Source organism: Anabas testudineus, chromosome 1 (genome assembly GCF_900324465.2).
Source record: "Anabas testudineus chromosome 1, fAnaTes1.2, whole genome shotgun sequence".
NCBI lineage: Eukaryota > Metazoa > Chordata > Actinopteri > Anabantiformes > Anabantidae > Anabas > Anabas testudineus.
Window position 1 is genome coordinate 2224027 of NC_046610.1, and position 25289 is coordinate 2249315.

A 25289-nucleotide genomic window follows, 5' to 3' on the forward strand; every position below is an offset into this window, starting at 1 on the left:
ACATCTACATCTATCTTACTTTTTCTATTTGGATCCTGACACCTGGACGGTCCACAACTGGACAAACACAGCCGGGTCACAGGAATCCGGTCTCTGGTCTCTGGCTGCAGCTGTTACAGGTCACGACCCTCTTGTTTTAGAAACAGCTGTTGTGTTGATGTCGCTGTTGGAGCTTCTAATCCAATAACATCATAAATCTCAGGGTGTCGGACCAGAAGTGAGACGGAGAGGAACCGTTGAGTTTCCTGGAACAGAATAAAAAACTCTTTGATATCAAATCCTGCTTTTTAAATTTCCATGTGCTTCATATTTTACTCCACGTTATTTCTTTAATGTCGGTTGTTGTTTCGCTCTTTGTCTCTTTATTGTAAATTTTATTACTGTTGTTTTGTTTCTTTGTGTTTTATATTAATTTTTACTCTCTGACGTCATCGGAGCTCCTCCAGATGACGTCACTTGTTGTTTGCAGCAGATTCTTTAATATTGAAAAAGCACAGTTGACCTTCCATATGTAGTCAGCTGATATTTGACCTTTGACCCGTGTGTGCCGGTGCTGTCCATACACGGGCTCGTGCTCTCCGCGTCGGCCTCGCGGGGGGGGGTTTCCTCTCCATATATGGCCCGCCCCACGCGCGAGGTCTCCCGCGCGACCAAATACGGAGGCCGGTCCGGTCCGGTCCGGACAGAGCGGGTTTATAAGGACCCGGTGGGCGCTGCCGTCACCCCCGGAGCTGGAACCGTCGCTGACAGCCGGACACGAGCAGAGGTAAGCGGCTTGGAGTAGCGCTGGAGGCCGGGGGAGAGTTTTCAGCAGCCGGGTCCACGGAGTTCTGGGGGTTCTGTGAATGAACAGATCGAGGGTCGGAACCGGAACAAAAGAAAGGCTTTTATTTTGATAGGTCAAAGAGCTGCGTTCAGGCGCCGTCGGAAAGACTGAAATTACAAAAAAAAAAAAGAAAATTAAAATTGACTAATTTTTTTATTATTATTATTGTTACAGAACAGAAGCCGTGTAAGCCAGGACAACTGGGCTATAATTGTATAATAAGTCTTTTAAATTGTGTTTTTTATTTACGATCTAGCCACAAAATAATTATGTGGGTATTTATAATGCAAAGATTAGTCAACACATTTTTCCCTCTTGAGTTTTACTGATTAAGGAACTTTCATAGTTTGGCACAGTTAGGTTTAATATTATTTCAGAAAACGTGAATAGAAAAGTATTTGCTCTAATTGATATTTGCAGTTTAAGCTGTGGAGCTTTGTGTGACCCCTGAACGCATCATCACAGTTTACTTCAGTGACCTCTGTTCCTCCTGTAAATTAAAGATGCTGCCTCATATTTAACCCACTACTGTCTCTGACCCGCTTCCTCCAGAATCTGCAGCCATGTGTGACGACGATGAAACCACCGCCCTCGTCTGTGATAACGGCTCCGGTCTGGTGAAGGCAGGCTTCGCTGGAGATGACGCCCCCAGGGCGGTGTTCCCCTCCATCGTCGGCCGCCCCCGTCACCAGGTACCGGACCACAGGAGCCATAAATCAAACTCAACCCGATGATCTCTGATAGTAATTTACACAATAACAATTTTAAAGTGAAGTAAACCTGTGATGTTAGTGACCTTATGACCTTTATTCCTCTGCCAGGATCAGAATTAGAATTAAAAAGTGTTTTAGAGTCAGGTTGTTGTAATATTCAGTAGAAATCTTCTGTGAGAGTAGATTTAAATGAACTTCTACATCTTATATTAAAATAATTACAACTTTCCTAAACTAGGACAGATTTATATCGAACAAAATAAATAAAATATTTATTATAGAGCTCAGTCTGTCATCAGTCCTCACCCCTTTTCCCTCCCCCTCTCAGGGTGTGATGGTGGGTATGGGTCAGAAGGACTCTTACGTGGGTGACGAGGCCCAAAGCAAGAGGGGCATCCTGACCCTGAAGTACCCCATAGAACACGGCATCATCACCAACTGGGACGACATGGAGAAGATCTGGCACCACACCTTCTACAACGAACTGCGCGTGGCCCCCGAGGAGCACCCCACCCTGCTGACGGAGGCCCCCCTGAACCCCAAAGCCAACAGGGAGAAGATGACCCAGATCATGTTCGAGACCTTCAACGTCCCCGCCATGTACGTGGCGATCCAGGCTGTGCTGTCCCTCTACGCCTCGGGTCGTACCACCGGTGAGTCTTCAGGTGTTGGCTGTAAAATCAAAGTGCAGCCGTCCAGGTCTAAAATATGTTTGGACCCTCACGCGGCCTCTAGAGACCACCACTGAAACCCAGTCTAACAGTCCTGTGTTCAGATCTGCTTCTTGAAGATGATCATGTTCAGTTCTGGTGTGTTGGAGGACGTCAGCTGGATTTAAAAACCTCCTCCTCTCTCAGGTATCGTGCTGGACTCTGGTGACGGTGTGACCCACAACGTGCCGATCTATGAGGGCTACGCTCTGCCTCACGCCATCATGCGTCTGGACCTGGCTGGTCGTGATCTGACCGACTACCTGATGAAGATCCTGACTGAGCGAGGCTACTCCTTCGTCACCACCGGTAAACACAAAACACTGTCGTCCAGTTTTTGACATTTTTAATGTTAGATTAAAAAAGAAAAGTAACATTTTCTGTCAACACTGGAGCTGTGTTCATACTCCACCCTAACAAATGTAGATATCTGACATTTATCTATCAGAAATCTGTAGAAAGAGCATCAGTGCAACAGTTATAGCATCCAGTGACCTAAGAACACACATCTTAATGTTAATTTAGCTGGTTACAAGCTATTTATTACATGTTCCAAACAAATATTCCAATTTCATCTTATTCTACAGTGAATTCACCAGTTTATAGTATGAATCTGTATTTTCTGTCATTCTGCACAAACTCTGATCGCTGCTCTGTTTCCAGCTGAGCGTGAGATTGTTCGTGACATCAAGGAGAAGCTCTGCTACGTGGCTCTGGACTTTGAGAACGAGATGGCGACCGCCGCCTCCTCCTCCTCCCTGGAGAAGAGCTACGAGCTGCCCGACGGTCAGGTCATCACCATCGGCAACGAGCGTTTCCGCTGCCCTGAGACTCTGTTCCAGCCCTCCTTCATCGGTGAGTCCTCCAAACTTTTATTCTTTTTTCTTTTAGTGGAAACAACTGAAAACTCATCAAGTCACATGATGATGAACTCCTGGAAAGAAACAAATAGAAAGAGAATAAATCATCTTGAGTCCTGATGCGTCCACTGACAGGAAAACTGCACTTATTATCATTAGTAATACTACAGGAGTAACCTAATGAAACGGTACCTGACTGAACCTCTCACCTGAACAGGTATGGAGTCCGCTGGCATCCATGAGACCGCCTACAACAGCATCATGAAGTGTGACATCGACATCCGTAAGGACCTGTACGCCAACAACGTGCTGTCCGGCGGCACCACCATGTACCCGGGTATCGCTGACCGCATGCAGAAGGAGATCACAGCTCTGGCTCCGAGCACCATGAAGATCAAGGTACCAGAACCTGAGAGCTGCTTCTAGTCTGAGCGACACCTGTGTTTTATGAATGTGCAGCAGCTGATACTGTCGTATACTGTAGGTAGAGCTGTGTTTTTGGGGGTTCAAACAGTTTCTAACCCAGTTAAACACTGTACTACACTGTACTACACTTTACTACACTGTACTACACTGTACTACACTGTACTACACTGTACTACACTTTACTACACTATACTACACTGTACTACACTGTACTACACTGTACTACACTTTACTACACTATACTACACTGTACTACACTGTACTACACTGTACTACACTATACTACACTGTACTACACTGTACTGTAGTAAAACACCATCCTGGTTTCCTTCTCTGCAGATCATCGCCCCCCCTGAGCGTAAATACTCGGTCTGGATCGGCGGCTCCATCCTGGCCTCCCTCTCCACCTTCCAGCAAATGTGGATCAGCAAGCAGGAGTACGACGAGGCCGGTCCCAGCATCGTCCACCGCAAGTGCTTCTAAACCCGAAGAGCCTCTGAAAACCGCCTCAGGATCGGGGCCGTCCCAGGACTCTGAAACCACAGGAGAGTCTGAACCTGTACATAGTTTTTATTTATTCATGATTTTGTGCTTGTGATGTTCTGAATGTGAATGAATGTGAGACGACAACACAACTCCAACTCTGACCAACTGACAGGAAACTAAACTCCAAATTTAAAGACCAAACAAGACAACGAAGCAAATAAAAACTTCTGTTTTTCAAACTGTAGCTGTTCATTATTCTGAGATATTTAATGTTCAGTGTCATCAGAGTCTCATTAACTCGGAGTAGTTTGAAATGATTGATTTTAGATTCTACTCATCACCGTTGTGAGAAGTAAAATATCTGAATTTTCTACCTTGAGAATAAAGAAATTGTCTATGTAAATTATCAGTCTCCCAAATCCAATCAACTAGTTCTGATCCAGATTTACAATAAACTTCACAGGAGAGATTGTGTTGAAGTGATGAACCTGTGTCTACACCAACACAAAGAAATAAAACCCTCTGTGCTTTCAGCCACGTCTGTTAAAATATATTATAATATATAAAAATAAACAAGATGCCAAATCATCACAAATACTAGTGTTTACGAAAAACAACCTCGAGACTCAAAATTACTATAAGTTGACACAACATGACCAAAAAAGAGACACAATGGGCTTAAAGAGTCAACAACACCAACAGAGACACGTAACTGCAGCAAAAATCACCTCAACAGAACTGAAACGAGGTACGAAATGAACACAGGCAGATTAAAACTAATACAAAATGATTCAAAACAAATCACAAGTGGACACAAGAGACACAGAAGTACTACAACATGACAAAATAACAATATACAAACACAAAATGATGTCAAAAACAAAATAATACCATGAGATGAAAAAATGACAAGAAACTAAACACAAAAATGAGGAGAGAGACATAAACCTACAAGAAGATAATCAAAAAAATAACCACAATCCTACTCAGAAGGAACAGAAAACTCTGCAACTAAGGAATAAAACAACCAACAAGATAAAGAGGTAAAATCACCACAAAGAGTCCAAACATAACATTATGAAATATAAAACAACTGGAACAGACCAAAAAGAAATGAACAATGACCATAAAGAGACAGAACTTCATTCTATTAAGATACAACCACACAAAAACAATCGTACTGCAGAGAAAACACAAAGTTTTGACCAAACTGAAACACAAAAACTACAGCAGAGGTATAACACTAACTACTGAGTAAGGACTAACTACTTACTGACTGAGGACTAAGAAGGAAACTGAGAAGGTAACAAGAGATCAACAGAGAGACACAAACTACTACAAACAGGCCAAAAATGTAACAGATCAAACTGCAGCACAAACCTGCTCCACATGTGAGTGGGTACTGTCCTACAGTGACAGCTACGTCACTCCCCGGTATTAACCTCCTTCTAGCGGAGAAATGCAGAAGATGTAGAAACACACAAGTTCAGCCTGTGACATTAAAAACGAAATGTTTTTAAAATAAAGTTATAAGACATACATTAAATCATTGACCTATGACAAGAATGTAAATTATTTTGAAGGACTGACCGGAAGCTGTTATACACGTGAAATGTCCCGGACAGAATCTGGTTTAGCAGGTTGTATAGGATAGGTAGGTTGGATCATGGAGACTGTTCATCTATTCCTAATGAGTATTGTTGCGGTATACTAGAGGAATGCCTGTGCATTCCTCTAGTATACAGTTGGCTATACTTGTTAAGTGAGTACAAATGGCATTAAAGCACTTTTCTATTCTATTCTATTCTTTTCCTTGTTGCAATTATTCTCTTTTAATTAATTTCCATGAGAACATTTCACTTCACCCCCCCACCCCTCTTGTGAAAGGGGATTCCACTAACTCTCTGTAGGGGTTTTCCTATCATGTCCTCAGCTACCTCAAATTTACTGTGACAAAATCCTTTCAGCTGCAGCAACGTTTGAAGAAAAACTAACAACAAACTAAAGTGAAGCCTGTGATATTAGAAAGAGGACATTTTTAAATGATTTGTTTTGGGCCTTATTTACATTAAATTATGACCAAAAGACATTTAACAATCACAGATTATACTACAAACTAACCACTACCAGAGTTACCAGTCCAATCTGAAGGGCAGTAATACTGTATTAGAAAAACAGTCGGCACTTCTGTATCTCTGCAGTAGCTTTTGTGTTTCCTCTCCTGTGAACCAGCTCCCAGTTCAGGTTCTGGAGGCAGACACCGTCTCTACATTTAAGACTAGATTTCAAACTTTCCTTTTTTATAAAACTTATAGTTAGAGATGGATCAGGCGACTCTGAACTATGTGTTAGTTATGATGGGTTTTCTATATAACTCTATATAACTGTAAATCTTAAACACTGTAAAGTGCCTTGAGTTGACTTCTGTTGGGATTTGACTGATTTATACAAATACAAACGAACTGAATTGAATTAAAAACGTTTCACAGTGAAAAAGATGGAGAACAGCTGACGTGTGCTTGGGTTCACATGACTCCGTCCACCGAACAGACTGAGATCACGGAGAACGCACATTCATCTCACTGACACACGATGGAGCCATTTTCACCTTGTTTAACACAGGAACATGTATTTCATGTTTTATTCTACATTTACATTTTAGTCATTTATCAGACGCTTTTATCCAGAGCGACTTACATATATCAGTACATCGGTTGGCAGGGTGAGGTAGGTGATGTGACCACTACTACTACACTAAGCTGCTGGTTTCAGGTTATTACAAGTGACATTCACCAACAGTTTTAATTGATAAACTAACTAAATAAATAAACGAGCCATTCATTTCCTTCTGTTCACACTGACGTTGATCGACAACTACAAATCTCGCCGCTCCGCCATCTTTCCGGAAACAAACTTGAATCTAAAGTTTTTACATTTCTTTATTGTTGTATTTTTAGATTTTCACTCGGTACTTATTTACCTGTCACACCTGGAACCCCCCCATCACCTGTGGGGAGACGGGGAACAGCTTTATCGTCTTTATGCTACATGTGGAATAAATTTGGATTAATCGTCTGATTCGTGTTATCAACAGTTCGATTATTATTTGTACGTAGTAAATTTCACATACTTTTACCTATGTTGACATAAAGTTACCGCAAAACGAGGCTCAGCTGAAAGTTTGTCAGAACCGAACCGAGACTGGAGTTTCTTCATCCTATAATGAAACCGAACCAAAAGTGTCCGCTCCTCCTCCTTGATACTAAGAATAAAAGGAAGTCTTAAAAATACAATTCATCTAATTCACAATTAAACTTCGCCAACGGTGATATTGACAAAATAAAAGCACGATGTGCTCCAAGTGATAAAACAGAAGTTAATCACTGAACTATAACAACAATTATTTTGAAGGACTGACCGGAATCTGTTAGATACAAACACATGTGAGAATCATTTTCTGTGAAATATTATTTTAGCAGAAGGAGCAGATCTCAGTGACAGGTTGGATCATGGAGACTGTTCATCTGTTCCTAATGAGTATTGTCGCGGGAGTTGCAGTTGGTGAGTTGAAATTAAGATTTATTGTTAAATAGTGAAACAATTGTTGAGTGTTTAAGGAAACTTGAAGAAAACTTTCTCTCTCTTCTGTTATTGACGCTTTTTCGTCTTTTTCTTCTCTGATTATTCTTTTTTAATTAATTTCCATGAGAACATTTCATATAACTTGAGCCTGTGTAAGAAACAGAGAACAGGACAATTGAAAATGATGGTTTTGTTGGAAATTGAAGCAGTAAATTAAAGTAAAGTAAAGTAAAAAAAAAAAAAAAAAAAACACAGCTGCAGCGTGTGAACATTATTTTAATAATATACTTGTTGTATGACCTGTTCAATATTGGAAATATATGAAAATATAAGAAGATTAGGACTCCTGATCCTGAACTTTTGCTTTGTTGATTTGAAATCATTGCTGAAACTATGGCAGTACTGAATACTAAATCAGCAATGAATACATCAGATAACATTTCATAACATCTGGATCAGCTGAACAGGATGAAACAGGATTTCTGTCTCCACACACAGTGGTGGTGGAAAGTTTGTGAACTGTTGTTGGCTGCAGGGTTTCTTTACTTCCTCCTGCTGCCACTGGTTTGCTCGGCCTGTCTGAAGGATCAGCTCGTCTTGTCCACTAGATGTCACTGAGTCACTGGCTGTAGTTTTTAGAAGAGGCTCCTAAAGGTGCATTTCAAAGGGATTATGTTGATCAGTTTCCATTTTACTAACAAAATATTTGACATGAAAATTTAGACGGGTTAGAATTATCATGAAGAGCAGTTTTCATATCGACTTCCTGCTGCAGGTTATATGAACAGAAACATGATGAAGATCTTAGATCAGGTGAGACTCAGATGTTTTCCAGCTTCACTGAGCAGCTTATTAGGTGATTTTGATTTAATGCAACAGACTCACACTGAAAAAGGTTCATGATCTTAATCTAATTCTAATTCTTTCTTCACAGGAAAGTTTGACGCCATTTGTCAGACTCAGCCGGTCAAAGCACAAGAAGGTGAAGATGTAACTCTACCATGTCGTCTGCGTCCTGCCGCCGATGTGTCCACTTACACAGTCGACTGGAAGAGAGTTGACCTCAACAAGGTAGAGGTAGTCCACTCGTACAGACACAGAAAGGACGAGAGCGGTCTTCAGATGGAGCAGTACAGAAACAGGACAAAGCTCAACCACGAAGAACTGAAAAGAGGAATCCTGGACCTGAGGATTTCCTCAGTCCGACTGTCTGACAGTGGAGTCTACAAATGCAACGTCCCAAAAAACAAGACCAGCTGTACTAATACTGTTACTGTTGGTAAGTATAATGAATTTCTCACTTTATAATCAAATTACATCCTATCCAAAAGTATTGGAACAGGACCATAGCACTGTTTAGTGTGAGGTGACTCAGGTTTTACATGCAAAGTGAACTGGGAGTTTGGTCACACTTTGGTCACCTTTTGACCCAGATTAAAGGTGACTGCATCATCTATAATCTGGGTCAAAAGGAGCTCTCTTCAGAGGTGTTCGTCAATGTAAAGTTGAAATTGGGATGAAATCCATTCAGCTGACCTTAAACACACGTCTGTGGTGCATAGAATAGATTAGCGTTGGCGTCCCAATACTTTTGGAGGGTACTACAGTGTGTCTCATTCTGAATTCTGCTTCTAAATCAGACATCTGGAATAATTAAAACACCTGAACATGTGTGTGTTTCATTTGAAACAGTGAAAAAAGAAAAGGTAAGGACAAACAAAGAGGAGTTCAGCACAACTCAACCTCCACTGGGAGAAGTGACCAAACCAAACAACTCTGGTAAATCACTTTGTGTTGTTCTTATCAAAACATCTGTTTTTTCAACCTTTGAAACTTGAGTTGAAACATTCATATAATGAGCCTGACTTTCAAACAGGAGGAGGCCGAGGGAACTCTGCTTTCTTCTAAACTCATTGTCTTTCTAAATATTCTCTCAGGTGCTGAACAGATGAACGTCGTCGGTGTCGTCTGTGGAGTCATTTTCACTGCTGTCATCACCACTGTTATCATTGCTGTTACAATCAGTAAGTTATGGAACAAACCCTGTGTTTTTAGTCGTTATTATATAAAATGGACAGTTTCTGACTCTTCTGAGACGCAGCTTTGTTCTCACTGGCTTTTTGCTTTGTAGAAACACAGAGTACAGTTAAACTTTCACACACATGACAAACTGCTTTTCATTGTACAGAGCGGCTCAGAGGACGTAAAGAGCAGGAGCCGCAGGTGGCAGCAAATGGATCAACACTGGAAATGCTGAACAACCAAGAGGCAGAAGGAGGTGAAACCCTGCAGAACCCTGTAGAAAACTGTTCAGTCCTCATCAGCGATAGATAGATATAAAAAACAAACAAAAATCTGGTTTAGAGACCATTGATGATGTTTTACCGCTTAATGCTTAATATTACGTTATATACGTCCAATTCTGTGAAATTGCTGCAGTGGAGCCGCTGAGAAAAGGAACATGTGAAGTTTCATTTATTTACTGCGTTTCACTGTTTTCGCTGTTATTTTCAGTTCATATAACAGACTCTTCACTGGAGGATACGTTGTTTTATTTACATCTCAGAAGCAGAAAGAGCTTCCGACAACTATTCATGCCCTGTAAATGTACTGTAATACTACTCATTCAGGGCTTAATACAAGTAGAATTAGTTCAAAATGCAGCTGCAACATTACAGACATATTTAAATATTAGAGATAAAAGTTAGAATTGATTTAGATTGATTGAATATTATTAACTTATTTTTAAATAATAAGAATTGTTGGTACTAAATGAGCTGTGACCTGAGCCCACTGACTGTTCCTATGTCCCACAGAAGAACATGGTGTCTTCAGTCAAGCCTCTTGTATCAACATGTATGTAAATATTTATGTGTTATTGTATGTGTGGCCCATATATTTCTATAATTCTATAACTTTATTTAGGTTTTTTATGACCTACTGATTTTTAAGATATCATTTTTCTTTTTAGTATTAGTATTATTACCAGTATTTAGCTTTATATTTTAAAAAAAGCTACTTGAAGACTCCAAATTATAGGTACTAAATGTACCTAAACTGTGCAGTATTTAAAAGTTTAAAATGTGAGACACAGAACAACACAAACACACAGTAACCTGTAGAAACTAAACACTGCTGCACATATATTAAGTAAGAGGACTGAAAATAATCAGTGGTGGATTAACCACAGCAAACTACTTGAAGGTCCAGCCTCTTTTTTATTTTTTAATATGCACAATATTTTTATATTTTTATATTCTGGTATTTAGGACCATTGTGAATGAAATTTCACTCTTTTATGATAATTGTGGATTTTTTATGAGATTTTTCAATTCAAAAACATTTTTCTAGCAATTTATTTTCTTTGTAAACTAAACTGCCTCAATTTAACAGCACTAATTTTATTATCTCCTTCCTGCTGCTGAGATTTAGTTTGATGATGAAAGTTAGATTTTTATTATTCTCAACAAATCAAAAACCCTGTTATAATAAGATATATTAGTTGGAAGTATTCATATTACAGCCAGCAGCCCTTCGGGAGATACGGAGTAAGTTACTATTCACAGTTTAGGGAGGTAAAATGCACATGTGCAGTCTTATCCAGGCGTCTTTGTGTAAAAATCATATTTTATCATTTTATCTTTAAATATCTGCACATCAGGCAATCAGGACCGGAAATACTGCTCTTTCAAAATAAAGGTTACAATTCTTACATGGCAGCTGCTCTAGCTGCAAACTCAGTCACAGTGAGGCAGTGCACCCGTTGTGCATAAACCTGTAGAAGGTTCCTCCACACTGAGAGACACAAAACAACTACACACCATGCAGCCAGGTCATCGCATGTGTTACCTGCACTGTGGCAGAATAGTAAATAACAGAACGTCCACAATTTCAGTCCAACCAGTGGAGGCAGGTGGACGCCCAAACTGAGCCTGGTTTTGCTGAAGGTTTCTTCCATTAAAGGGAATGTTTTCACTGTACTAGTGCTGCTTAAGTGGGATTTACTGGGCTTTCTGCGTAATTTCATGTATTTACATTGTTATAATCTCCAGTGTCTTAAATCTAAGGAAAGTGCTTTGAGCTGACTTATAAAACGTTTTGCATGTTCTATTGTCTCTTTCTGCATAAATATAACCTGCACGAATAAGTACTGTAACTGCATAAATAAATGAATAAACTAAATGCCTCGTTTTCACATAGTCCTGTTAATTCTAGGCTACAAAGTAAAAATGCAGATGTTTTGCATCAAGGACCATCTTCCATCCATGTTCGTTTCTTACGTTTGAAGTGTCATACTGTATTTTAGAACTGTATTCTCTTATTTAATGTACAACTGGTACTCCTATGTGACAGTGCCACCTGATGTGGACTCTTCATTTTGTCTTCTACAAACATTTTAACACTCGACTCCTGAGGTTAATTGTGTTTGTATTTGTATAAAAATACCCTCGACGTGGTTGCCTTATTTTGAAAGTGCACGCCGGAAGCACCGTGTGGTGTTAGCTAGCTTTAGCCGCGCTCTGTTAGCCGTCAGCCGGAGGAGCGGAGCGATGCCAGCCGTCTGACCGCGACACCAGAGCCACAAACTGGGCTTTAAACCGGACCGGACCCCTATGGAATGAGATCTGGGTGAGTAATAATATATCTGACTTTCAAATCACACCTGTGCGGGACTGTGTGTTAAATCCTGAGCGTGTTAATAAACGGGGATTAACGGGTGTGAACATGGCTGCAGCCTGTTTTCACACGGTCTCATTAAACCTCATCTTTACACATTTCACTTTATATTTTTAACATTTAACAAACTAAACGGATATTTTATTTTTCTGTGGTGTGTTTACGAGCTAACATCCTATAAATACAATGACTGGGTGTGACTGAGGAACATTAAACCTTCAAAACAACACGAACGTGTGTTTCTGTTACAGGAGGAGACGTCAGTAAATGTGCAATAATTCGCTTATTGGCTGTAAATTGATATGAAATAATGTTAAATAATGTCCTGGTTTCATGCTGGGATTAGATGTAGGTCAGCACACATTAATTAATACTTAATGTGGTTTCTTTTCACTACAGTAAAGGTATTTAGATCATAAATACACAGTGTGTAGGCGGGAGTACTGACTGAAGTAGATGGTGTGTACTGTGAGTAACAGTTGTAGTATTTCAGTCAGTAGTAAGTAGTAAGACTATAATAAGCCTCAGTCCTATTCTACTGAGGGTAATCTGTTGGAGGAGTGTACAGGTAACCCACACCTGGCTGAGGGACGTCACCAGGTGCTGCTACACAGTTATAACAGCTACACAGTGGAACATGATCAGATTAGTTTATAGTCAATAAAGAATATTACTGTTTCAAATGTTAGATATGATGTAGCCTGGTATTATATTATCCATCTACCTAATTATCCATCAGCACATTCAGATAATATGAATGTCTTCACTCCACTTTTCCACTTTAACATTTAGGAGTATTTCTTTTTGTAATTCACCTAATCAGACTGCATTATCTACACAGATTTATCCGACTGTCGTGTTCAGTTTTAATCTATTATTTCCTCAGTGATTAGAACCAAGCGCAGCAATAAAAGAACCATGGTGACCAAGAAGATCAGGACAGAGTACATGAAGAAGTTCAAGGATCCCAAATGGGAGACGTTTTCCAAATGCTACGAGGACTCTCTGAAGTACCGTCTGACTCGGCGGGTGATGGAACATTCCCACAAGCCCTGGTTCTGGGAGGGCTGGGACAGCGGCTCAGAGTCCAGCGGCTGGTCCACTCCGAGGCTGATGAGGAACAAAGTCGCCCCTCTGTCCCTCCCACCTCCACCGCAAACATCCATGGAGATGAAACAAAGGTTAGAGGAGCTAAAGCCTGGTCCTGGGCCAGAACAGTCTTCTGAGGACGGAGCGACTGAGGTGGGAGGTGGAGAAGCTTCGGTCGTAGACGCTGCACCAACTGCAGGTGAGGTTTGTTGTTATTATAGAGAGGGGCCTGTAACATGATGCGAGATTAGTGAGCAGGCAAAGATAACGGTTGTGAGCCCGACCAGACCCATCATCAGGTCAATATTACAGTTTAGTTCAACTTCACTTCACAGAGCTTTTCTTTTATCAATATGTCAAAATACAGACTCAATAATTCATAACAGTAATAACGGAAATAACAATTGGCTGCAGCCCTGCTAATTTATTTATTTGGAAAGGTTTCAGGTCAGCTGAAACTGTCCTGAAACCATATAATAAATGTGCATCTGATCAGGCTTCAAACGTTTGGAATAATCTCACCAACCCTCCTGGGGGGTTTCTTTGTGCCCCTGTGCGAGCGTCTCTCTGACAGTATGAGGACTCGAAGCTGGTTCACCTCAACAGACGCTGATGCTAAAAATATTTGGACTGAAGGTTGAGCGATCAGATGGGACCGGTTCAGACACTGGGCTAAGACATAAAGGACTGATTGTGTCTCTAACATTTCCATGGAGACTCAGGAGACCAGATCAGCTCTGAATTTCATCCCCACAATTTTCAGAATATATCCAGTAGATTTATCAACTTAATTAACTGAAAACATATGATAAGATATGTACTGTGAATTAAACTGCACCAACATCATGTCACAGTATACTGAAGTACACACTAGTACTAGTACATGTACATTTATTGTATTATAAAAAAAATAATAATAGTCGATTGTTTCTGTCATTTTAAAGTTTCTATTAACACTATTGTCCTGTTGTTCTTCCTCTAAAGCAGAGGTTGTAGAAAACGGGGTGAATGAACCCAGTGGAGCTTCAGCAACAGCAGCTCCAAACACCAGCGGACCTTCAGATGACACGGACAACGGCCCGGCCGACTCTGCGTCGTCTGACGGAGACCCAGTGAAACCAGTTCCAAAACGACGTCATCGCCGTCGAACCCCTCGCTCTGAGCCGGGACACCGGGATGGTTCCCATGACGACAAAGCGGCCATCGTCCACAAACCACCGAGGGCAAAGAGTCAACCACCAATCAGAACCAAAGAGAACCGCAGACCATCGAGCCGACTGGACTGGACCGAGAGACAGATGGAGGTCAGGAGGTCGCCCAATGACGTGAGTTAGGAAACATTCTCCATATAAAATGTTTCTGTTCATAATGGTTAATATCCATATTAATTAATTATCCTGTTCTCTGTGGGAAGATGTTTTCTACACGTTTGGTTGTTAAATATAGAAAAATTGAATTTTGCAGGAATTTGTTTAAAAATGGAAAATTTCACATGATCTAAAAAAGAAATTTTTTGGATTGAAATCTGAGTTCTGTAGCCACCGAAGTGCTTCTGCCTCATTGCAGAAGCCATTGTTGATAAAAAAGTAACTAGATTTGAAAGTTTACATCTCTGGTAGGAGCTTTCTTAGACAATACAGAAGGACTAATATAATATGACTTTGGTCATTATGTTGGATTTGAAAGTATCAGTCAATAAAACTATGCTTATTCTTGGAAATAAGAACCAGCAGAACCAGCTACATGACTAGTACTGTAAGTAGCTGGAGCAACATGTAACCAGCAGAACAGTTTGAGTCCTGCAGATCAGCTTATCTTGGTTCACAGGACACCAGAGAAGTGAAGCCGTGTCACCAAACACTCTGTTAACATTAATAATACAACACTGGTGTGCGTTTCGGAAACTACTCCTCTCTCTCTGGTTTTTCCTCTCACAGAGTCACACGTCCGACGCCTGCGTCCAGACTCGGAGGGAGTCCGACAAACGGAGCTCCAACATGGATCGGCGGCGGGCTCGATCAGCTGACCTGGAGAAGATGAGGCGGTCGCAGCTGGTAGTGGCGGACGACCGCTGGATGACGGAGTACATGCGCTGCTTCTCTGCCCGACTGAGGTAGAGACCGTCGCCACCCATGTCCCCTGAAACCAGTGTTTCCTTATTGGAGAACGAACATCAGACAGTGGCTGAATTCTTAGTTTGATTACTGAGAGTCGTGTTGTCTTGTTACATCAGCTGTTAGAAGAACAATAGAACAACTTAAAGTCGAGGAGTGGGCCGTGATGCTGATATTTATTTTTCCCCAGGTTCACATTTCTTGTGGTTGTGAAGTCTGAGATGACTAAAAAATCTGAAATATTTTCATGTAAATGTAGAAATAATGAGTCACTTTGAGGATTTAGAGACACAGGAAGTTCTGACATGTAAAATAAAGAAAACACGGTTAAGACACGGATTTCTAAGGAGGCAGTGGTTGGCTTTGAAGAAACTAGATCACTTATACCCAAAGTATTAAAAAGGCAGAACTATAGTGACGATGCTATGAGGTGGTCAATACATCACTCTTTGTTCACGGAGACATAGAAAAGCAGATGACGGAGACAGAATTAGCAAAACAAAGAAACACAAAGCTTTCTGAAGAGAATTAGTAGTGGTCTCAGAGGAGGAGAAGGTCCTTTATTAGGACTTTATCGTTATAGAAAGTATGAAAATATTCCAGTGATGTAGAAATAAATATTTGTTGGCAAGTTCAAGATATCAACTGAAACAACTTGGTGATATCTCAGCACTTCTATCATGATGTGTCTGCTGCCACCACGTGGACGAAGAAAATGTGTTAAGGACGGTTTAAAAGTCAGAAACTTGCCCTTTAGCTACTGTCTATGCAAATAATGAACTTTCAAACCCTGCTAACCTGATGCTACTCTGCCCGCTTCTTTACTTTAATGTGCATTAGATATTTTTAAGATGAAGTAACAAGACGACAAGTGAAACTGTTGTTGGTTTAGTTCCCCGTAAGACTGAATCACTGCTGTTGAGGAAAAAACACACGGCTGAATTTCAACTTCACAGTTTTAATATAACAGTGTACGTGTAAGGTGGAGCAAAGTGGTCTGGAAAAACCCAGATTTATATAAACCTTCAGGTTGTCTCAGTTTAAGGTTGCTTTAATGTACTTTAAACTTTGCTTAACCCGAATAATAAGAAGTAATCGCAGAGCTGAAGTCGACGTTATGAGATTAAACAAGTATCATTTCTATTTACGATACAAATGTTAATTACTTATGATACACAGAGGTCCTGAAGTGTTGTTCCATTTCATAAGAGAATAACAGTTTTAAGGATTAACACAAACACAAGGGGTTGAGCCAGTGTGTAAATATTACGTTGGCACTCCCGAGCCTCCGTATGTCGGCCTGTGTAGCTGTACTGTTTCCATTCACCTGAAATGAGCACTGGCTGCTCCTCTGAACTAAATTAACCTTAGAGAGGTGAAAAACCTGCTGCTCACACACGACTGTTAACGATTAAAACAAGTGAAACATGGTTCAGATGTGTTTTTCACTCAGCAGCAATTCAGGGACTGAAATGTCTGTTTGTGTTGAAGGTTTGATACTGAACCAACTTCAGAGAATCAACTCTTTATAAGCTTTTCTACAAACCCAGATCACTACTTGAATGTATTTAATTTCTGTGCATGAAAGTCTCCGAACACACGGCTGTGCTTTATTTTAGTCGTTCATCTGTTTGTTTCTCTCTCACAACGGCAGCTGCGTGTTTACAACTATACGAGGCAACAGAAACGACCAAACTAGAATATTTTTTACATTATTTTGCACCAAAAAACTAAAGTTTAGATTAGATTAGAAGAATCTACTGTTGGATACAAGAAATATAAAAACACACGACTGGATCTATTTTCAGAGTAAAATCTATATTTAGGCTGCGATAGCTTTATCATAAATTTAATATAATGGACTGTTATACACTAATTTGTTAGAGTTCATTTGGCTTTTATTCGTGTTACTGCAAAGCAGCTACGTCTTATCACTGATATTAATGAGAAAAACATTCCTAATAACTGCAGTGTGTAACGTTAAACGTATTTCAGTTAATTCACCGGTTGGACCAATGAATCAAAAAGAATAGAATAGACTAAATAGACTTTTTGGGTTATTATGCAAACATGCAAATAAAGTTTATTTAGCTTTAGTAAAAGTTTTAAATAATAACTTTGTAAAACATATTGTGATTGGAAACTGAATATTGTAGAAATTACAGTAAAATAACATAAAATAAAAAAGTGGCCCAGTTGGTTTACAGTTAGTTAAATAATCCATCTACATTCATTCATAATGAAGTAACAGATTAAAAACTGTTTCTGTACTTAAGTCCAGAACTGAATGATACAGGACAATAATCAAAATGTGATTCTGATGAGAATTTGGTCAAAGTACAGAAACATTCAAATGTAAAAAATTTCAAATCAAAAACTAATTGAGAAACTATAAACTGTAAATTAAATAGTAGTGTCAGTGTGTTTACATCGATAAATTATAAATTTTTAACTTCAACATTGTGACCTCTCTGTATTATTTTGAATAATAATAAAAAATAATAATAATTATCTGAATTTAAAGTTTATGGTTTCATCAAACTAAATGTACAAGATGTGAACTTCAGTGTCGTATCAAAGTTAATTTATTTCCAGTTCAGTTGATTGTAAATACACTAAAATGTGATTTGTCGCGTCCAGTGACTTGAACCGAGGGCTAATGTTCCTGATTTATTGAGTTAAACTCTGAGAATGTTTATAGATTTTACACCGACTGAACCTCCTCACGCTGAATGTGCACAACTATTTATTTATTGTTCAGTATTATTTATTAATATGCATTTACTTTTTAACACTACATGCAACAAACTGTGCTACGACCAATGTTGATGTTAAATGTTGAATCCCCCATTTGAATATAATAAACACTTTTTGTGTTTGGAGGTTCCTGAATACTGCGTTTCAGTTTTTGTGCACATTGACATAACTCAGTTACGAAGTCAGACCTCGTTAGAATGTGAAATCGAGCCCAGGACAACTTGGACTTGAGTTTGGTTAGTTCTAGATCACTGGCATCAGAACAGATGGTAGAATTTCAAAATGTTTGATTATTTCCTACATCAAAGGACGTAAATCTCACTGTGAGCCGTTTTTTAACATTAACCCTCTTCAAACTAATTCTAGACACTCCTGTTTTGTTCCAGTTTCTTTATTTACTCAACATGTCGACTATCGAGTGTCCGAATGTTCAGACAATCAAAGGAAAATCTTTGAAATGATGTCGAGCTGTTAATTTGAAAGTTACAGAAAACCTCATGTTTAAATAAAAGATGGAAATGATCACATAAAAGGATGAAGAGTTTGTGTTGAGGTCTTTGCTTGATGTGTTGCTACTGAAGCTTTGAGTTAATGTGGTTTATTGGCAAAATATTTGAAATCTGTATTTAATATTTTATCTTGGAGTTTACATTTTTGGTCTCTGTATTTGTATTTGAAATGCACTATATATATATTTTTTCCATCCACTTTAAGGTGTTGCTGTGAATAAAATTTGATTTTATTAATGTTTTCTGTGTCGTGCTGGTTCAACAGTATTTGAATATAGAATTAAAAACTGGTTTTAATAAGTTCACTTTAATTAATTATCTGGTAAACACAAAAAGAATTTTCTGGTTTTATCTTTAAATACAAGTTGTTTTGAATTATGAACGTTTATCTGTCCCGTTGGGGATGTTTCCTGTGAACACACAGCTGTATTTAAAGGAATCAGGGGTTTGGGGTTCAGGGTCTAGTCCAGGGACACGACATGTGGCAGGAAGTCAGTCAGACAGTTAAAGTATGTTGAAGTTAAAGCTGATCAGCTGCAGTGAAGCCGTTTAACCCTCTAATCCAATCGGAGGTAGTTCAGGTCCTGGAGTTCAGTCCACAGACCTGCTGCGACGATCAGTCGCTTTAAAAACAGGTTTGACAGGTGAGTGAGATGAGGTCGAAAGAAACATGTTGAAGGCAGCAAAATAAAATCTGTCGTGAAATTTACATTAACTGATTATTGTGGTTGTTCGTTTTTCTGCATTGTGGCAAAATCAAGTGGAGCTGTTTAAGACGTCTGTACATTTGTTTATTTACAGCATAAAAACGGAAACGTTTCAAATCCAAACAGAAACAAATGCTGCAATTCGAAAACTCATAAAAGTTTCTCCAACTGAAAACTGAAGAGGGGAAAAAAAAAACATTAAAAACTGTACAGATTCTCAGCAAAAATGAGAATTAAAAAAACTAATCTTCATATGTTTAACTTAAAAAAATCTGAGATAAAATAAATCATCACGAGGGGAGTCCTGCAGCCAGGATGCTGCCGATCAACGTTCGATCCTTCAGAGCGTTTTCAACGTCTTTCTCCTCGATCTTCAGAAACACCTGCAGGAAAAGAAACAAATCATGAGATCACAGATGAAAAACCAAGATAAGAAGCTGCAGATTTCAGGGTATTCGCTACCACATGAACACACAGCCCTGTTTAAGAAGCTCATGCTTTTCTTTAAACACTGAAACATTTCATAAGCCTCTGCTGTCGTTTCCTCTCATGCAGTCGGTCTTTTCCTACAGAGCGGTGTGATGTTTGTACCTTAGTGAGACGGGCCTCCTTTCCCTTCTTCAGAGCAAAGATGCCTCGACTCTCCAGAAGGCTGCAGAGCGACAAACACTCGCCCTGACCGACTCCGGACATCTGACGCTGAGCGCACAGACGACTGTAAACCTCGTGCAGCTGAAACAAACAGTTTCACAACTTGTTTAGATAAATATCAGACCAGCAGTTTATTACATTCAGGCTGCAGCTGGGTCCAGGATGAACACGTTTATTTCTCCTGAAAGCTTCATCTATTAATGAGCTGTGTAATGTCTCTACAGGTCAGCTAATGCTGACTCATTTTAACTTTACCCAGAATTAAACTGTTTCCTTTTTTATCAAGATCTGTACAACGAAAAGCAAAAAGATTTACAGAAGCTGTTTACTTCATGTTCCAAGTATCACAACAAAACAAATTAACATTTTACAGTAAAGACTAAAATTCTATCTAAAGACAAAGTGTGAACATTTTGGCGTGGTCAGCGTCTCACCTTTCCGAGGACGATCTCTTTGCTCTTCCCGTTTTTAATGAGCAGCAGGAGGCAGCAGACGAGCAGCTTCTGCTGCAGAGGGAAACTCTCTCCATCCGAGCCGCCGCCGCTCGGAGACGCCATGCGGTCGCCGTACACCTCCGACAGCACACGCGCGACCTGAGGGAGGCTGACTCGAGACGCTGCACACGAACACGAGGACAAAAGGAGATCCAGTTAGTTCACGCTCGTCACAGCAGGAATAAAAACGGACTCCAGCTGGTTCAGATCAAACCTCATCAGAGACACCACAGTGACACTTTACTCACCTTTACTTTCAGCTTTTGAATCTGCTGCTTTCTTCCTCTCATCAGACTCCACGATCTCAACAGCTCTTCTGGAAAATGAAGAGAACGTAGCAGAAGTTAAACTCTGCAGCAGTTTAACAGCATAAAAACAGAAACTTTCAGCTCAAATGTTTGAATGAGTTCTAAAAATAAATTTGTTTAATTTCTTAAACCATGTTTTTTAGATAAAACTGTATCAACAAGATGCTTCAGACAAAAATGCAACAAATTAAAACTTAACAGCAACATCAGACACTAATAAAAAAAATAGACACAAATACAGTGGGGACTTCACTTTTTTCTGCTCCAACTAACTGAGCACATTAAGCTGCTGAGGAACACGGAGGTTGTGAGATAAGACATTTACCTGCAGATGTCCAGAGCCTTCCTGGCGTCTCCCGACACGGCCGACACTTTCCTGGCACAGAATTGAACGGCAGAGGTGTCGACGATTCCTTCAGCGGACGCCTGAGGAAAGAAAACATTAAAACAAAAGTCTCATGATAAAGTCTGCAAATGTAAAACTAAGACTGCGTTGTGGGTTTATTTTCCTCTCTGCATTTACCTGTGTGAGTCTGTCCTGCACGATGGCAGCAAGCTCCTCCCGGCTGTAGGGAGGGAAGTTCAACAGCAGGGGGCGACAGTGAGGGCGAGCCTGCAGTCTGGGTAGGATGCGGTCGGTCAGATCCAGAGCGTTGGCGATACCTGCAGAGACGACACAGTTCAGCACCTTTACTATCATCATTTGTGTCAGATTACCTGTTTTGTGGACTTCATGTAACAAATATTCGTGATTTTTATCTGTATAAATAGTTCGAGTAAAATAAAATGCAGGTTTGCAGCAGCAGGTACGACCTTACCAATAAGAGACAGACGAGACTTGGGCAGGTACGGCCACTCAAAGATGGTGTAGAGGACGTCCTGAGCTTTACTGTCCAGCTGATCCATCTCATCCAGAACCAGAAGCCTGAGGAGGAGCCAAAGCAGAAGTCAGAGACTCTTCATTAAGTAACTTGTGTATTGTAACCTGTGACAGTGCAGATTCATTCTCTCTTAACAATAAGTTGACAAAAGGACATGAAAACTGAAACCTCTGGGTCTGAAAAGCAGATTTTACTCACACAGCGGGGCCCGGGGCTGTGAGGAACTTCTGCAGTCCGTTCTGACCCCCAGACGCTCTCAGCTTGTCGGCCAGCAGAGGGAAGATGGAGTGGGAGCTCCGCAGGCTCATACAGTTCACTACCAGCATCTGTACTGACGACAGCTCCGCCTGTTGGTGGAGGCAGAAGAAAAACACAAACAAAAGAAAGTCACACATCCTGTTAAAGACCTTCTCTTCATGATCCGAGATCTGGGTCGAGCCCATTACTAGTTTGGGACCCACTACAGTAACCTGTAGTCACATGTTCTTAAGGGAATGTAGACGTGAGTAAAGTAAAGTTTCTATGTCTGTGCACTAAACTATCAAAGTACCTTCATCTCCTGCAGGACGCAGTTGAGACAGGCCGTCTTGCCAGTTCCTGGAGCTCCTGAGATGTAGAGGCTGCCGGGGAGACGCTGCAACACCTTCTCCTCCAGGAAGGAGCGGATGGACGCTCGCTCAGCTTCTCTGGACAGGAGCCGCTCAGGGACGGCGGTGTGGAGCGCCTGCTTCACGCTGTGAAACCTCGACTCTGATGAAGACACAGCTCGGTTAATAAAGCAGTCGAGAGACAACTATATCAACCAAGACCAGTGTGAATGACTTGACAGGATAAAATATAGACTATTCAAAGACTTGATCATGCTGAAACAATCATTTCCATCTTTAACTGAGTAATTCTCAGTTTGAAGGAGACAAAAACATTTAACAGAAAGTGAATCAGTAACCATTCTCCCCGTTTCAATTGGATATGATGAATATTTTCTGGTTCCAGCTTCTCAAATATGAAGATCTTAGGTTTTAGCTGTGCTCACTTGGATTCCCATGATAGATCTGAAACTACTCTGACATTTTACAGATGAAAATGAATCGTATTTTAGGAGTGTGAGGTAAATTCAGCCCTAACTTAGGTTTATCACAATAAAAAGGTTCCAACAGACTGAAACTCACTCTCTGCAAACAGCCGAGCGACTGGCGGCTTCTTCTCAGACGTCTGACCCACAGGACTTCCAGCAGGTGTTTCCTGTCTCCTCGGCGATGATCTGGCCGGGGGAGAGACCGGCTGTCGTGGTGAAGACTGGAGCAGCTGACGACGAGCCGAGACCGGCGAATTCTCATCAAACCTGAGTTTCCGTGGAGATGCGGCCGCCAGTTTGCTCTGCTTCGGTGGCGAACCCAACAGGATGGCACTGAGGTTGCAGCTGTTGTCATCACCTTACGAGATAAAACCTGTTAACATTTCCTTTTACAGATAACATAGCCTGTGTCTTTCTGCATTTTTCTTATCGGTGGTCTCTTACCTGTGCGTTTTCTGGGGCTGAGTGGAATCCGGGTTTGAAGACTGGGAGATGAAGGTGGCAGCGGCTGCGCGGCAGGACGTCTGGGTGAGAGGGGAGATGGACTGTTGACCGGTGGTTTTGGTGAGAGAGGGGTGAGGCGGTCGACGAGGCGTCTGGGTGAGAGAGGGGTGGGCTGGTCAGCAGGGCGTCTCTGGGAGAGCGGTCCGATCCGGGTCAGGGCTACAGGGAGGTGCTGGGGTTCATGTTTGGTCGGTGAAGAGACCGAAGATTTCTCCTGCTGGGGCGTCTTGGGGCGAGAAGAAACTCTGTAGGACTTACGGCGAGGGAACGACAGCGTGGGCTGAGCCGGACCCTGAGAGCGCGTGCTGGGCATTCTGTGTCTCCCTAAAACCAAAAGACAGAAGTTTGGTTTTAAAAACCTAAATAAAGTCGTTAAAATGACAAAAAAAACGTCTGAGAAATAATCACACATAACTTTAACATTAAACACTGGTAGATACCAAGAATATATGTAGTAATAGAATCTTTTATATAAAACTACTAATAATAACTATTTGATACCTAAATCTGAACTTATGCATTAAAATTTAAACAAAAGAAAACAAATAGTTTTATACACATTAAATCTCTGGTGATTGATGCTGAAAACTAAAATAACAAAAAGAAATTTAACATTTAAGTGATATTTTACCAAACATTTCCTCCTTTTACAAACATGTTTCATGATCAACAGTGAACTGATGGTTAAACTTAAACATCACATCAACCTAAAACCATGTTTTATAATGTCGGGTAGTGAATATTGTAAATATAAAGAATAAATAATGTGTTAAAGTTTAGAAATCTGTAGAAAAAGTTTCTTATTTAACGTCAAACAACGAGCAGAACAAACAACATGGCTGTTTAATGGCGCCAAAACAGCAGCGCTTTAAAACACCTCGAGTGTTCGAAAATACACAAAAATACACGAAAATACACGAAAATACACCACAAACAACCAACATGACGAGAGGAAACATGTCAGCTTCACACAAACCATCATTTTGATCGAGTGATTTGACGATAATTATGTAAAAGAGACGAGATGTGGAGGTTTAAAGAGAAACGGAACTCAGAGTGAAAGCAGCGTCTTTAATCCGTTAAAACTCAACACTGAGGCTCTTTGCTGCTTCATTATATCGCTGCTGGTGGATTTACCTTTGTAAAAATGTTGGAAGAGGTCTTCTCGGTTCGGTTTCTCGTCTTGGACCCGGTCCTGCTCACTTTCCGTCCTCCTGCTTTCACAAAATGAGCCGTAGCGCCAAATCTTCCTGAAACCGCCACTTCGATCAGCTGTGTTTCCCGCTGCCGCTCTCTGATTGGTCAGAGCAGCCGAGGACGCGATGCTGATTGGCCATCAGCCCAGACGGAAGTTGCGTCACGCCAGAGGCGGAAGTTTCACTGAAACGACGTTTTTGGCGGAATCGAATTTTCCCGGGAAATGAAATATTTACTCAAACAAAAACACGTCTGAAGTTTTTATACTTTACTTTTAAAACGTTCCGTTTCATTTTATTACTTTTTATCCTCTATAGCGAATCAATGCTTTGGAGTGAAGCAGTTAAATCTGGCTCTTCATCTAAGTCCAGAGTATTAACAAACAACATGTGCATAAAGTAAGAACACAAAAGAAATTGAGATGTTTCTAAAGAAAACCTTATACCAGCATGTGTGCAGGTATTTACAGTAAAAACCCACACACTTGATGTGTACAAAGGGTATTTGAAGTTTTGAAGCAAATAAAAGTACACTTAATGTATTAAAACGTTTTCGACATCAATTACAACTTAAAGTACTGTAAGTGTATTTAATTTACTGTCCATACTGTAGTTAAAATTAGTGTCAGTCACACTCCAATGTTTTCTCTCCCTTGTGCAAAGTAAGTGTTTGGCAAAATGAACAAATCCCAACTTCCAGTGTTTGAGTTTGACTCATCCACTG

The 25289-nt window shown here is 40.4% G+C and overlaps 4 protein-coding genes across 5 annotated transcripts; 3 read left to right on the forward strand and 1 right to left on the reverse strand.

Moving 5' to 3' along the window:
* Nucleotides 1-1374: 1374 nt before the first annotated feature.
* On the forward strand, nucleotides 1375-5405 carry acta1a (actin alpha 1, skeletal muscle a). Its single transcript, XM_026360072.1, has 6 exons — nucleotides 1375-1518; nucleotides 1868-2192; nucleotides 2397-2558; nucleotides 2913-3104; nucleotides 3327-3508; nucleotides 3875-5405. Exons 1-6 carry the CDS (start codon nucleotides 1390-1392, stop codon nucleotides 4016-4018), a joined length of 1134 nt encoding a protein of 377 aa, XP_026215857.1. The 5' UTR covers nucleotides 1375-1389; the 3' UTR covers nucleotides 4019-5405.
* Nucleotides 5406-7504: 2099 nt separating this feature from the next.
* LOC113161768 (butyrophilin-like protein 1) lies at nucleotides 7505-9937 on the forward strand. The gene is made up of 5 exons (XM_026359568.1): nucleotides 7505-7582; nucleotides 8538-8882; nucleotides 9296-9382; nucleotides 9541-9627; nucleotides 9792-9937. The coding sequence occupies exons 1-5, from the start codon at nucleotides 7531-7533 to the stop codon at nucleotides 9935-9937; spliced, it is 717 nt and encodes a 238-aa protein (XP_026215353.1). The 5' UTR covers nucleotides 7505-7530.
* Nucleotides 9938-12149: 2212 nt separating this feature from the next.
* On the forward strand, nucleotides 12150-18955 carry ccsapa (centriole, cilia and spindle-associated protein a). 2 transcript variants are annotated; one of them, XM_026358904.1, is made up of 4 exons: nucleotides 12150-12232; nucleotides 13167-13568; nucleotides 14354-14694; nucleotides 15307-18955. In XM_026358904.1, the coding sequence occupies exons 2-4, from the start codon at nucleotides 13199-13201 to the stop codon at nucleotides 15484-15486; spliced, it is 891 nt and encodes a 296-aa protein (XP_026214689.1). In that variant the 5' UTR covers nucleotides 12150-12232; nucleotides 13167-13198; the 3' UTR covers nucleotides 15487-18955. The 2 variants fall into 2 exon arrangements, with proteins under 2 accessions (XP_026214689.1, XP_026214690.1); XM_026358905.1 differs by having other exon boundaries at nucleotides 14357-14694.
* A 494-nt stretch (nucleotides 18956-19449) lies between these two features.
* cdc6 (cell division cycle 6 homolog (S. cerevisiae)) lies at nucleotides 19450-24632 on the reverse strand. The gene is made up of 12 exons (XM_026358889.1): nucleotides 24507-24632; nucleotides 23310-23693; nucleotides 22960-23223; nucleotides 22341-22540; nucleotides 21989-22137; nucleotides 21728-21834; nucleotides 21433-21572; nucleotides 21235-21335; nucleotides 20850-20917; nucleotides 20542-20723; nucleotides 20048-20188; nucleotides 19450-19839 (listed from the first exon to the last, which is right to left on the reverse strand). The coding sequence occupies exons 2-12, from the start codon at nucleotides 23680-23682 to the stop codon at nucleotides 19747-19749; spliced, it is 1818 nt and encodes a 605-aa protein (XP_026214674.1). The 5' UTR covers nucleotides 23683-23693; nucleotides 24507-24632; the 3' UTR covers nucleotides 19450-19746.
* Nucleotides 24633-25289: the final 657 nt, after the last annotated feature.